At 42.3% G+C, this 13660-nt stretch overlaps 1 protein-coding gene and 1 long non-coding RNA gene across 8 annotated transcripts in view; one reads left to right on the top strand and one right to left on the bottom strand.

The window, feature by feature from the left end:
• MAP4K3 (mitogen-activated protein kinase kinase kinase kinase 3) overlaps positions 1-8792 on the top strand; it is a 70391-nt gene extending 61599 nt beyond the window's left edge. For all 7 annotated transcript variants that reach the window (XM_053383512.1, XM_053383515.1, XM_053383513.1 and 4 more), the window contains 6 exons: positions 915-1086; positions 1654-1722; positions 1811-1903; positions 3915-3985; positions 5105-5160; positions 6633-8792. In XM_053383512.1, the coding sequence (XP_053239487.1) occupies positions 915-1086; positions 1654-1722; positions 1811-1903; positions 3915-3985; positions 5105-5160; positions 6633-6720 (549 nt within the window). In that variant the 3' untranslated portion in view covers positions 6721-8792. The remainder of the gene's footprint in view (positions 1-914; positions 1087-1653; positions 1723-1810; positions 1904-3914; positions 3986-5104; positions 5161-6632) is intronic.
• On the bottom strand, positions 13-13654 carry LOC128411307 (uncharacterized). Its single transcript, XR_008329752.1, has 3 exons — positions 13041-13654; positions 12914-12980; positions 13-153 (listed from the first exon to the last, which is right to left on the bottom strand). It is a non-coding gene; the product is annotated as an uncharacterized LOC128411307 (long non-coding RNA).
• Positions 13655-13660: the final 6 nt, after the last annotated feature.

Raw genomic sequence — 13660 nt, forward strand, 5'->3', positions numbered from 1 at the left:
CACAGCAGAAAATATTTTGTTGTATTCTATTAGCTTCCAGCCTGAAGAGTGAAAAGGATTCCTTGTTGTTGTTGTTGATTTGTCCACTTCTGTTCCAACTCTCTCAAAAACAACACAAAAACCAGGGGAGCCAGTTAAGACCATAAACGCCACCTTAAAAACAAAACACAATGTTGAGATAAAATTTAAGCAGCTGTCTTTCTAAAAAGCAACCAGGAGATTCTTTGGAGCATCTTTTTGGGTAACTCGTGCCAGACCCCGGGGCTGTAGCAGAAAAGACCCTGCAACTAACCACCGTTGAGATAATTTTAAGATCTGGCACACTGATTTAAAGAGGTGGACGGACTCTTGCACATTATGTTTGGAAGGGGAACTTAATGCATTTCTTGGTATAAGATCAAGTGGCTTGTTGCTATTGTAATGTTTAAAGGCTTCTCATTATCCTTTGACTAAGATCAAAAAAGGCTTTGCTCTTAGCCAAAGGATATTGGCACAGTGCTTCAGATAACTACAAGAAACACTTTTAGTAAGAATGGCAAAATCTGCATAAACCTTGTATTAGTGATGCCTGTTTCACCTTTCTTAAAAGAGGCTTGAAGTCACCATACAATTGATAAGCACATTATTTTATCCTGTTATGATGTTGAAATAATAGTAGTGCTAAGGGTGACATTCCATCAGCACAATAGTTTTTCCCTGTGCAACAGAACATCTCCCTTCATATCCCCCCCCAATCTGTTATGGGGGTTTCCTCAGTCCTCAGGAGCATATTAGGGGTGGGGATGGGGGAGGAAGGAGGGCATCCACTTGTTTGTTATACTTGTGCATAGTTGAAGACCACCCAGTACTTTAATGGTATTATACAAATACCTCCATATCTATTTTGTGGCTAACCAGTTTACTTCTTGATGCAGCACATAGACTTTCCTGTACCTTGTCCACTGAGATTGTTTGAGATGCTGGTAGTACCTGAGCAGGAATTCCCTCTGGTTTGTGTCGGTGTGAGTAAAGGGAAAGACTTCAACCAGGTGGTGAAGTTTGAAACAGTCAACCCAAATTCTACCTCTTCATGGTTTACAGAAACAGGTTTGTGTATCTTTCAATCACCTTTTCAAATAGTTAGCTGTCTAACAGAACCATTGCCGTTTGCAGAACCATTACCAATTGCTACAGAGATTTTCTGTGAGGCCATGATGCAAAAGGTTAGCCATCGCTGCTATAGGGAGGTGATTCTGACTGAGTCACTGGGGGAGAAGTTATTTAACTATTTTGTTTTAAACAGAATATATATAGTTCTAATTCCATCAATGGTTGCTTTTTAATTATTGTTTTTTCTTCTTTTATCTGTAAGCCATCTTGAGTTTCGTCAGGCAGGGTATAAATAAATAAATAAATTTTATTCATTCATTCATTCCCCCAAACGAGTCCCTGCCCCAGCACCACCTTTTGTTGTCTAGGGAAGACTTATGGGGAGCCTTAAAGGCTCATTCACATGGTACCAAACCAACCAGGATCATGGATTCCAAAAAGAAAAGAAAAATGCCCTGTACGGTGGCTTTCTTATACAAACAGAACAATTGAACAGGAAAGTGTTTGCCTTGAATTAATATTTACACATGAATGTCAACTAATCTTTTTTTGGTATTTTGGCAGATACTACACAGACAAACGTTGCGCATGTAACACAATTGGAGAGAGATACCATTTTAGTCTGTTTGGATTGTAAGTTACGTCTTTGACCTAGACATACATGTTCTAGTAACATTCATGATGTAAGGAAAGCTGCTGAATTATGATGTCTGTTTTTCAGGCTGTATAAAAATTGTAAATTTGCAAGGCAGATTAAAATCTAGTCGGAAACTGTCCTCGGAACTCACATTCGATTTCCAGATCGAAACAATAGGTATGTAAAGTTTAGTCTTAAAACTTTATCAGCTAGTTCCTTGAGTGTTTCACAACGTGCTGAAAACCTCATCATCATCATCAGGTTTGGAGGAGGCAAAGTACCACAGACAATTCATTTTATGTATTTCTGAACAGTTGGGACAAATAATAAATTACCATTTTAAAAAGTTGTTTAAACTATTATTTTAAAACAATGGAAGATCAAGAGCAAAGGCAAATATGTGACTGCAGCACTGTTTGTAAAAGTATCTATTGGATAAAATACCAACGTTTTTCAGAATTCTAACATTTAAATATCTCTAGAAACAAGTAAATGTTTTACAGTAGTATCGTGTACAGTAAATGATATCTGGAGTTTGCATTGATTTCCATTGTTAATTGCTGTGGGTTCTGATACCATCCTTAGGCAATTTCCCTTACTAACACTTGGAGTTAGGAATATTAAAAAAACCAAAAACCATTAGCTGAATGCCTTAATTTCTGTGTTAACATTAAATAGCTATTGGGGTGTTAAATGTGAGGTTTTTACTGTGTTATGGTCCCTTAGATTCCCCCAGTCCCCTGGTTGTTGTGGGTCTCTCCCCCCCAACCCCATGGTGTAGTGGTTAAGAGCAGTGGACTCGTAATCTGGTGAACCAGGTTCGCGTCTCCGCTCCTCCACCTGCAGCTGCTGGGTGACCTTGGGCTAGTCATACTTCTCTGAAGTCTCTCAGCCTCACTCACCTCACAGAGTGTTTGTTGTGGGGGAGGAAGGGAAAGGAGATTGTTAGCCGCTTTGAGACTCCTTAGGGTAGTGATAAAGCGGGATATCAAATCCAAACTCCTCCTCCTTCATTTTAAGAGGAATCTATTTTGTCACTTTGTGAGAGGACACCCAAGTCCTATTGAGATCAGTGAAATGTAAGCATGCAGGCACGTTCTTAAACCCAGTTCAGATCATGATCTAACCTTTCTAAGCCATGATTTAGATGAGAGGTGGAAGCTGGATCCAGCTGGTGGGCCAGATCCTTGGTTCCATCATTCCTAGTGTACTGTTTTGACAGGTAGGTGGGCCTCAGCAGTCCTACTGACTTCCCCATGGTGATGTCCTAGGGATGTTGACTGTGACTAATAGGTGGAACCCGTGCCAGTCCTAATTAACTCCATGGGCCGAGGTTCCTTGTTGTTGGCTTGGGTGACCACAACTAAATAATAATAATAATAATAATAATAATAATAATAATAATAAATTTATACCCCACCCATCTGGTTGGGTTTCCCAGCTCCCAACAGATTAAAAACAGAATAAAACATCAAACATTAGAAACTTCCCTAAACAGGGCTGCCTTCAGATGTCTTCTAAAAGTCAGATAGTTGTTTATTTCCTTGACATCTGATGGGTGGGCATCTCACAGGGTGGGCGCCACCACCGAGAAGGCCCTCTGTCTGGTTCCCTGTAACCTCACTTCTCGCAGTGAGGAAACTGCCAGAAGGCCCTCGGAGCTGGACCTCAGTTCCTGAGCCATGGAGAGATTCAGGCCCACATGCAAAAGGAGAGTGAAACCTTTTTGCTTTCAGCTAAAAACAACATTGTCCCGATACATATGAACTTAGGGAGTTGTCTGAACCAGGCCTTCAATTTTAGTTGGGCTTAGGCATGTTGAACTCTTTTTGGACTGCACCTATTCAGATACAGTGGTACCTCAGGTTAAGTACTTAATTCGTTCCGGAGGTCCGTACTTAACCTGAAACTGTTCTTAACCTGAAGCACCACTTTAGCTAATGGGGCCTCCTGCTGCTGCTGTGCCGCCAGAGCACAATTTCTGTTCTCATCCTGAAGCAAAGTTCTTAACCTGAAGCACTATTTCTGGGTTAGCGGAGTCTGTAACCTGAAGTGTATGTAACCTGAAGCGTATGTAACCTGAGGTACCACTGTATGCATAGATTCAATGCAGTTTAGGTGTAAATAAGCATGTGCACTTGGCTGTAGTCTATAAAAAAAGCTAATTCAAATTGTCTTTTTCTTCCAGTTTGCCTACAAGATAGTGTTCTGGCTTTCTGGAAACATGGAATGCAAGGCAGGAGTTTTCGATCAAATGAGGTAAATATTGCAGGGTGGAATAAAAAAAAAAGTTCTGTTCCTTTAAATTGCCTTGAAAGGCAAGATTGCTGTTTGTTTCCATAATTAATATTTCATTTTTTCCACATAATTTCATAAAATTCAATGGTATGTCTGTAAGTACTTGGGTTGCCCTGAAAGAAATGGCTAATGTATGGCACAGTAATCAGAAGAATAGCTGGAAGTTCTGGTACCTTGCTCAGCTTATCTGTAAACTCCTTGCCTAAGGCAAGCCAGTGGGGTGTAGTGGTTAAGAGTGGTAGACTCGTAATCTGGTGAACCGGGTTCGCGTCTCCGCTCCACATGCAGCTGCTGGGTAACCTTGGGCTAGTCACACTTCTCTGAAGTCTCTCAGCCCCACTCACCTCACAGAGTGTTTGTTGTGGGGGAGGAAGGGAAAGGAGAATGTTAGCCACTTTGAGACTCCTTGGGGTAGTGATAAAGCGGGATATCAAATCCAAACTTTTCTTCCTCTTCTTCTTCTTCTTCTTCTTCTTCTTCTTCTTCTTCTTCTTCTTCCCTCATATCCCCTCTGCCATCTGAATAAGAGAGAGGTATAATAAAGGGCATATTATAAGAATTGCTTCAAGCTGTGTAAAACACTTGGAGCATGTAGATTTCTACATAGCACTTGTCCTTTAGTAGTTCTACTAAAGAGGGGCACTCCTTAGCCGACTGATTTTTAAATTTGTCAGTGTCTTCAAACACTACTTTCTAGTTAGAGTAAATTTATGTAAAGCTGCCAAAAGGAAGGATTGCAAATATATTCAAAACTCAATAAAATAAGACCGTGAAACCATCATAACTACAGGAGGGCAAAGGTGTATATCAGTCTTCTCCCTTTGTTCTCAAATGTGCCATTCTGCTGCCAAATCTCCTAACTGTTGAATCAGCTGTTGGTCCCACACAGGCCAGGAATTCCCTGATTGGTGGCTGCTTCTATGTCTCTCACAGCTCCAGCCCTGGTGACAGATGCAGGCGGTGCTGGGGGCAGGGCAGGGAGCAAAGATGTTAAAATGCTATCCTCTCAGTTTTGTTTTAAGCATTGATTATATCAGACACTTAAAACTCCACTAAGTATTTGTTTGGCTTTTCAAACAGATCACACAGGAAATTTCCGACAGCACAAGAATATTCAGACTCCTTGGCTCTGACAGGTAAGATAACATATTGAAACAAGAGTGGAAACTGTTCAAGTGGGGAGGGAGTAGGGCCTGGTTTTGTTTTAAATTTCTTGTTTGTTTTTAACTTTCTGTGATTTTATTCTTTGGTTTTATGTTTTCATATTGTTAACTGCTGTGATTTATGTTTTATGATACAGCAGTGTGTATGTGCGTGTGTGTGTATTCATAGGACGTGGGTAGTGCTGTGGTCTAAACCACTGAGCTTCTTGGTCAGCACTTCAAAAGCCCATGACGGAGTGAGCTCCCACTGCTCTGTCCCAGCTCCTGCCAACCTAGCAGTTTGAAAGCACACTAGTGCAGGTAGATAAATAGGTATCACTGCAGCGGGAAGGTAAACGGCATTTCCGTGCGCTCTGGTTTCCGTCATGGTGTTCCATTGTGCCAGAAGTGGTTTAGTCATGCTGGCCACATGACCTGGAAAGCTGTCTGTGGACAAACACCAGCTCCCTCGGCCTGAAAGCTTGATGAACACCGCAACTCCATAGTCGCCTTTGACTGGACTTAACCGTCCAGGAGTCCTTTACATTTACCTTTATATATATTCATAAATAAATACATTGACCATGCAGCCCAGGGCCAGCACCAGGGGTTAGCCTATTAGGACAACTGTTGAGGGGGCACTGCCCCAGAAAAGTAGTAAGAGCCACCAGCTACTCACTTTCTTGCCCTTTCCCTCTGGGCTATGAAGATTGGACCTGAGGTAACCAATTCCTACCACCACCCAGAGAAAGAGGGTAGGGAGCGGCTATGACCGCAGAGCTTTGCTGCCATTGCCATTTACACACTTGTAATTGGCAATTTACAATTTACACACTTGTAAATGGCATTTACACACTTGTAAATGACACAGGTGGCGCTGTGGGTTAAACCACAGAGCCTAGGACTTGCCGATCAGAAGGTCGGCGGTTCGAATCCCCGCAACGGGATGAGCTCCCGTTGCTCGGTCCCTGCTCCTGCCAATCTAGCAGTTTGAAAGCATGTCAAAGTACAAGTAGATAAATAGGTACCACTCTGGTGGGAAGGTAAACGGTGTTTCCGTGCACTGCTCTGGTTCACCAGAAGTGGCTTAGTCATGCTGGCCACATGACCTGGAAGCTGTACACCGGCTCCCTCGGCCAATAAAGTGAGATGAGCGCCACAACCCCAGAGTCGGTCACGACTGGACCTAATGGTCAGGGGTCCCTTTACCTTTTTAAATGGCAATTTACAATTTACACACTTGTAAATGGCATTTACACACTTGTAAATGGCAAACCTCCTGGTTGTGGATTGGAGGTGGCGGAGCAAGTGCTGAGGAGGAGCCCTCCATCAGAGGGTTTCTTGACGATGTGCTCTGCTCACCTCCTTCCTGCCAGGAGCCTAGCCCCAATTTGATTTAGAAGTAGTGGATTAACGTATTACTTTTTTTTGCTTCTTCTCCTCCACCCACCCTCCCCACCCTTCAGAGTTGTGGTACTGGAAAGCAGGCCAACAGACAACCCGACAGCCAACAGCAATCTATACATCTTAGCAGGCCATGAAAATAGTTACTGAGAAGCAATATGCATGGCGATTGAATCATGAACAGAGAAACACTACTGCTTCAACACTTTAGGATGGCTGAAATTGCACAAAAGCTGCAGTACCCCCACTTCAGTTGCTTTGTAATTTATTGTGATGTATGGGAGAGTGAGTGAGAGCAAGAACTCTTGCCTGAATGATACGGACACGCTTAGCACATTAATACCACAAAAGTGCTTGATTCACCATTATGTAATCTTTGTACATATGCAGAATTTTTTTTTCAGTGAAATGTATTGCTGAAAGCCTCTCTTGAGTTTATGTAGATAGTGGTCAAATGTCTTATCTGTATAAATGTAAAAAGGTTGCTGAGGACATAAAATTGCATTTGGGGTACTATTTTAAGGACTCTTTGAGAATTGGATGCTAGCGATAAACACAGCACATTTAATAACACTATTGTATTTTATTATGTAATTTACTAATACAAATAAACCTTACCTTTTTAGACATTGTAACCAAGACTGCAATCCTATTACGATCTTGTTTTTAATTATATGCAAGTACACTGGTGTTTTTGGTTGCACAAAGTATTAATATGTGATGTATTTAGTCACAAACGTAAGCTGTGACATTGTGAATATGATTTGGGCGTTATAATTTTAGGAGTTTGGGGTAGTTTTCTTTGTGAAACCAGCCAGTTGAACACCTGTATTTTTATATTTAAGGAAAATTCTTTAATTATTTTCTGTGCTTGGGGGCAGGGGAGTACATAATTTGGAATGGGAATAAATCCTGAATAGTGGTACCTTGCCGTAATTCTAAATGTCTGCAGTGGTAAAATTAGCATTATTATGAGTCTTTGTTAACCAGTGCTGCTCATATCATGCAAAAAAAACAGCAACAAATTACAGCATTTTACATCATGGAAGTGGTTGAAATACTTTGGGATGGATCCAAATCGCCACCTGCAAAAGTATCCTGTTCAGTACTTGCAAAATATTCCTTAGCACTTGCATTAAGATGAAGGTGTGCATTTTCCTCATTAAGATGTTGATAACTGACTTGGAAGGACAGAATGAGTTAACATCCACACTGAATTGCCAATGTACCCATTTGGAGCTGCAGAGCTGTTCTGCGGTTCTTATAGGATAACTTTGTACCATAGGATCCCATACCGGTTCCTAATCTCCTTACATGGTGGGATCTTGTAGGTTTTTCAAGCTCTGTTCCAGGGAACCCCAGAATTCCTTGGATTCTTCGCAGGGGGCTTCTCCCTGAGATGATCGGTAATAGTGGAAAGCATTCCTGAAGGACAGCATGCTTACCCCTACTGATTTTCCCCCTTGCCATGAGCAGTTGCAGAGAGTATAAGATGGGCAGCACTAAGGCCCAGTCAGTGTGCCTAGCTAGCAGCCGTGTGTTCACTGAGTGTGCAACACATACAGTGCCCAAGATTCCTTTGCAAACATGCAGAGCTTCATCAGCAGACAAGCTGATTTCTCTCAAGGCAGAACGCTTGAAATCTGCTGCCATAAGAGGTTGCACATACAGAATAGCTGTTCTGAATAGAAAAAGAGTTGTTGAATGGAATAATTGTCTTAATTTGGCCTGTTTGGGGCTTTTTTGCTTTTATTTTTTTTAATGGCCTTATTTTCACTTTTTTTAATGTCTTAACACCCGGCCAAATGATTTAGTTACTACCTCACGCAAATGATTTTAATGGTTTTTATTACACATCACAGGAATTTTAGTTTTGAGGAAACCTATTTTAGATTTTTTTTTTCCCCAGTGCAGTATGTAAATGCCAAGTTTGAGAAAAATGCACATACTGGCGCTTTTTTTTTTTGTATAAGTTCTTTATACTGTGATATAGACTAAGAACAAAACTACATTAAGAAGTGATTTATGGTCTGTATTGATGTTGTTAATGCTTTTGAATATTTCATAATGTATATAATGTAAAATAAACTTTTTTTAACATGTTTGTTGTACAAGTGGATTATCATCTGCACTAATTTTCTGATCGGGGAAAAGTTTTCTTAACTGAAATCAGTTTTGATTCCAATAAAAATGCAGAAAGAATAAAAATTAAGATGACTTTAGTTACTTTGACTTTTACATTACACTATATATAAAATAAATGTTAAGAACACATTAATAAACACATTTGGGGAAGATTTAAGTTATAATTAACCAATAGCTTCTTAGTAAATCTTGAATTTACTTCCTTCTTTGAATACCTTCTTTTGATTCAAACAAAACTGGTTGTTTTTAATTTTATTTATTTATTTGATTTCAATATCACCCTTCATCTTGAAGATAACAGGGTGGTTTAAAATATAAAAATACAAAAATAATAATCATTATTTCTGAGAACCTCTATTATCCACTGTTGGTTGAATCCAGAATGCCCCTTTTGTGAACAGACGTTCTCCTTTTTGTAGAAGAGGCCCGAATTCAGTGGAGGTTCCCACAGGGGAGGGTCCAGCAACCTTCTGAAGCAGCTTTTCAAAGGGCTTCCAGGGGAGGAGGAATTGGTGAAAACTGCGCACACAAACACATTTCCTCCAGCCTGTGTGGGTATAGAGGTTTTTGAACAAAACTATTAAAGGATCCCTTGAGAAATTAATACCAGTTCATGTTAACCAATCTTGCAATAATAATCAATTTGAGCAAATGTCCACCATTAACTAGTACAGTTAATGATACCTGGGATATTTCTGTGGCACCTACACAATGCACAAATGTACCGGTAATTTCCCCCTGTACTTGTCACATTTTTTTAGCGTCTCGTCCCCAAAATTTTAAACCAGGATCTTCGAGGTGGTTCCAGTCAGAATTTCAGTATGCTTTGATTGCTCTTTCCAAACTGAACATAAAAGCAGAGTTTGCATAAGATGCACAAGTAGTTTTGACTTATATCCAGAAGCGCACCTATTTCACGGCGCTAACGAAAGTTGCTTCACAATCAAAATGAAGCATAAACAGCCACTATGAAACCAAGCCACAACAATTGCTGGTATTGCAGGTAACATATGCTAAACTCAAAGCTAAGGATTGGATATTCTGTGTAGGGTCCACTGGAATAAACAAAACTTGCTCCCAAGACTTCAAAGGCCCCAAACTAGAAATGACAGTGCCACAAACTCTGCTATATTTCTGTAAAGCAGAAAGGAAAAGCCAGTCTCGTTTCCAATGCCTTTCTCCTTGAAATTGCTTCTCCCTAGGAGAAACACAAACACAGGGTTTCCAGTTATCCTGCTAGCCAGTATGTACACGCTTCCTGAGTCTGAGAAGATCCCAGATGAGGAGAGTGGAAAGACGTGACTGGCTTGCACCCCAGCCTACAAACTAGATCTTTCTTCTTTGGCGATCACTCGTAGCCAAGTAAGATTGTTAAACACGGTTTTAACAATGAGTGCGTAAGTGACTATGGAGGCCAATTCTGGATCCACACGTCTTTCCACAGTGGGGACATTGGTTTCCAGGCGGGAGCTGATCACGGTGTCTTCAAAGCACGTTTTTCCCTTGCATCCTGAGTTCAAGTGTCTTCAAAGCCCATGACACCTTTGGTAAAGGCTGTTCTCCAACTGGAGTGCTCACAGGCCAGTGTTTCCCAGTTGTCAGTCTTTATACTACATTTTTTTAGATTTGCCTTGAGACAGTCTTTAAACCTCTTTTGTTGACCACCAGCATTACGCTTTCCATTTTTAAGTTTGGAATACAGTAGTTGCTTTGGAAGACAATCATCAGGCATCCGCACAACATGACCAGTCCAGCAAAGTTGATGTTGAAGAATCATTGCTTCAACACTGGTGATCTTTGCTTCTTCCAGTACACTGATACTAGTTCGCCTGTCTTCCCAAGTGATGTGTAAAAATTTTCTGAGACACCGTTGATGGAATCTTTTGAGGAGCTGGATCTGGCGTTTATAAGTGGTCCATGTTTCACAAGCATATAGTAAGGTTGGCAGTACAATAGCTTTGTAAACAAGCATTTTGGTTTCCCTGCGAATGTCCCAGTCCTCAAACACTGTCGGGAGAAAGCAATCGGGAGAAAGCTGCACTCGCAGAGCTCAGGTGATGCTGGATTTCGGTATCAATGTTGACCCTTGTGGAAAGATAACTGCCTAGGTAGGAGAAGTGATCGACATTTTCCAACGTTACACCATTGAGTTGGATTTGTGGCGCTGCAGAGGGGTTATTTTGTACTTGTTGGTGCAGCACTTGGGTTTTTTCGATGTTGAGTGGTAAGAGGGTCCCTGCAATGCATTGGGGTGACACCAAATGGGAGCCCCTCAGGGTCCCTATGAGGGCAAGGGTACTCTCCCGCCTTCGCACCTCCTGCAGGCACAGCATTGGGCACAGTGTCAGGAAGGTTAGATTGGCTCTGACATGGTGCCCCTTCCCACTGCCTTGCCCCAGAGCGTTTGGAAGGCAAGAGGGTATCACAGCCTCACTGACCGCTACTGACTATGTGTGCTGCCGCACAGAGTGAGGGTAATATTTGCGTTCATTGTAGAAGTTGCCAAATACTTCTCCGAGTAGGTGGATAATCTAAAACCAGCTATAAGTGCGGCAGAACCTATCCAAACAGATACTGTACTGCTAAACATTCCTGCAGCATAGTGACAGCACGAGGCCTCAAACTTTGACAGCTGCACCCTGACATCAACAGAGGTAGAGGAAATAGTTTTCAGAGCACAAAACATAATCGGACAGACACATACGCAGCGTTTCCCCACAGGCTTCCTGCCCCTCTCTGCGCTTATGACAAGAACATAGTCAGACAAGGGCACCACCATGAGGCTGCTCTTGACAAGGCCACAGAGATTGTGACAGGAGATGTGAAATACATCTGCAATCACTGTGAAATCTCCAAGCTAAAGCCTAAATGTAATTTGTGCCATTTTGCTAGATGCCTTCCTCAACTGATCAAAGAGGAGACAAAGCAAATTGGGTGAAAGGCAAAACGTTTCTCTTTGGTGGATAAAAGTTCTCAACACAAGTGAAAAATGTGTGTCATCTGCCTGTCCCCTTTCTTTGCCCTCAGCAAACACTATACAGTGGTACCTCAGGTTAAGTACTTAATTCGTTCTGGAAGCCTGTACTTAACCTGAAACTGTTCTTAACCTGAAGCACCACTTTAGCTAATGGGGCCTCCTGCTGCTGCTGTACCGCTGGAGCACGATTTCTGTTCTCATCCTGAAGCAAAGTTTTTAACCTGAAGCACTATTTCTGGGTTAGCGGAGTCTGTAACCTGAAGTGTATGTAACCTGAAACGTATGTAACCCGAGGTACCGCTGTACAGCGGTGTGGCACTAAAGGTACAGCACTGTATTAAAATACTATTGATATTTAGAAAGTAACATTTTATATTAATACATTATAAGTATTAGAAGTTTATGACAACACCCCAAGCCACTTTCTACTGAGATGTAATGCAGTTTCAGCATTTGATGGATTATGATGATTATGCTGTCTACTGAAGGCATGTTTTTGTTGCTGAAGTTTTTGCTTGTTTAATTGGGTTCATTTTATGTTACTATATGGATTGTTCATTTTTGGTACTGGTATACCATAGAGTTCAGGGGTTCTCATTTGTGGAACGCTCTCCAAGGGAGGCTTGCCTTGTGCCTTCATATCTTTAGGCAATGGGCAAGCCTTTGGCTTATTAAATATATGGCCTTTTAAACTGGGTGTGTGGGTTACTGTTTTGTTTGTTCTTGTTATGATTTTTTGTTACACACACACACACACTATAAACAGCCATATGATCCTAAGATGAGGGGTGGAATATAAATTTAATAAATAATAATATCGCAATGCATTTCCTTACCCAATGTTACATTTTTAAAAATTTCAAAGTTGCTGGAAGGCCACATGTGTCAAGCGACAAATAAACTGAATAACAACACCCCAAACAACAATATAACATCCTCGACATAGGGGGGAGAAGAAGAAACAGCCCCCAGCTTTCTCCATCTCCCACAGACTCTGCAAAGTTCGCTCTCTCAGTAGCGAGTCCAGTTCTGGCTCGGCTCTGTGGTTTTTTTTAAAGTAACTTTTTACTGAATTTTATAAACAAGGATCATAGAAATAATAAAGTGTATAAATAAAAAGACCAAGTCTTCTATTGTAATTTGTACATCGCAAAAATAGCATAATAAATTTGCAATAATATCTACAACATATGATTCGTTATTAGTGGTCAGTGTACAAACCCTTGGTTTAAATAAGTGGAGTGGGTTAAATAAAAACAGCAAGTGGAAACAGGATAGAACTGCTCGGCTCTGTTTTGTTTATAAAGCTTCTTCCTATCTAAGGAACCGTGGGCTTCTCGCAGCTCACCTGTCCTCCTCTCCGCAGGGGGCGCTGTGGAAATGATCCGTCTCTTTCTCTCTCTCTCTCTTTCCCCGACAATTGAAAACACCTCCTCCCCAAGCGGATTGAGAAAGACTTGTTGCGCTGCGTCGCTCGAGGCGTTCCGACTTTCACTTCCGCCCTGAAGAGGAAGGGGCGGGGGGAGGGGAGCAAAGGCAGAGCCGAGCCGGATCGACTTCCAGAGAAAAAGGTTGCGGGAAGCGAAGAAAAGGGGAGGAGAGCTTGGAGGCGACCCGATCTGCGCACGCCCCGTCGGCCTTTGCGCCGACTGCGCACGCGCGGGCGGTTGTAACCGTCAGGGCAAGGGAAGAACAGCCCCCACCCCCACCCCGCTCGCGCCGCCCGAGAATTCAAAGCCGCGCTCGGGACCCTGCCCCTCCCTCCCCTCAGCAACCGTCACTTTCCTGCCGTTGCCGGGCAGGGCTTCCCCTCGGTCGCCCTTTCGGCCGCCCTCTGCACCGCTCGCCGCGTCCTGTCAGGGCGAGGGAAAGGATGCCCGGCGGTGCCTTGTCCCAGGCCAGCCCCGGCGCTGAGTGAGGGAAGGCCGGGCCGGGCGGCGAGCGAGCGGGCAAGGGATGTCGCCGCCG

This window comes from Podarcis raffonei, chromosome 3, assembly GCF_027172205.1.
Source record: "Podarcis raffonei isolate rPodRaf1 chromosome 3, rPodRaf1.pri, whole genome shotgun sequence".
NCBI classification, from domain to species: Eukaryota; Metazoa; Chordata; class Lepidosauria; order Squamata; family Lacertidae; genus Podarcis; species Podarcis raffonei.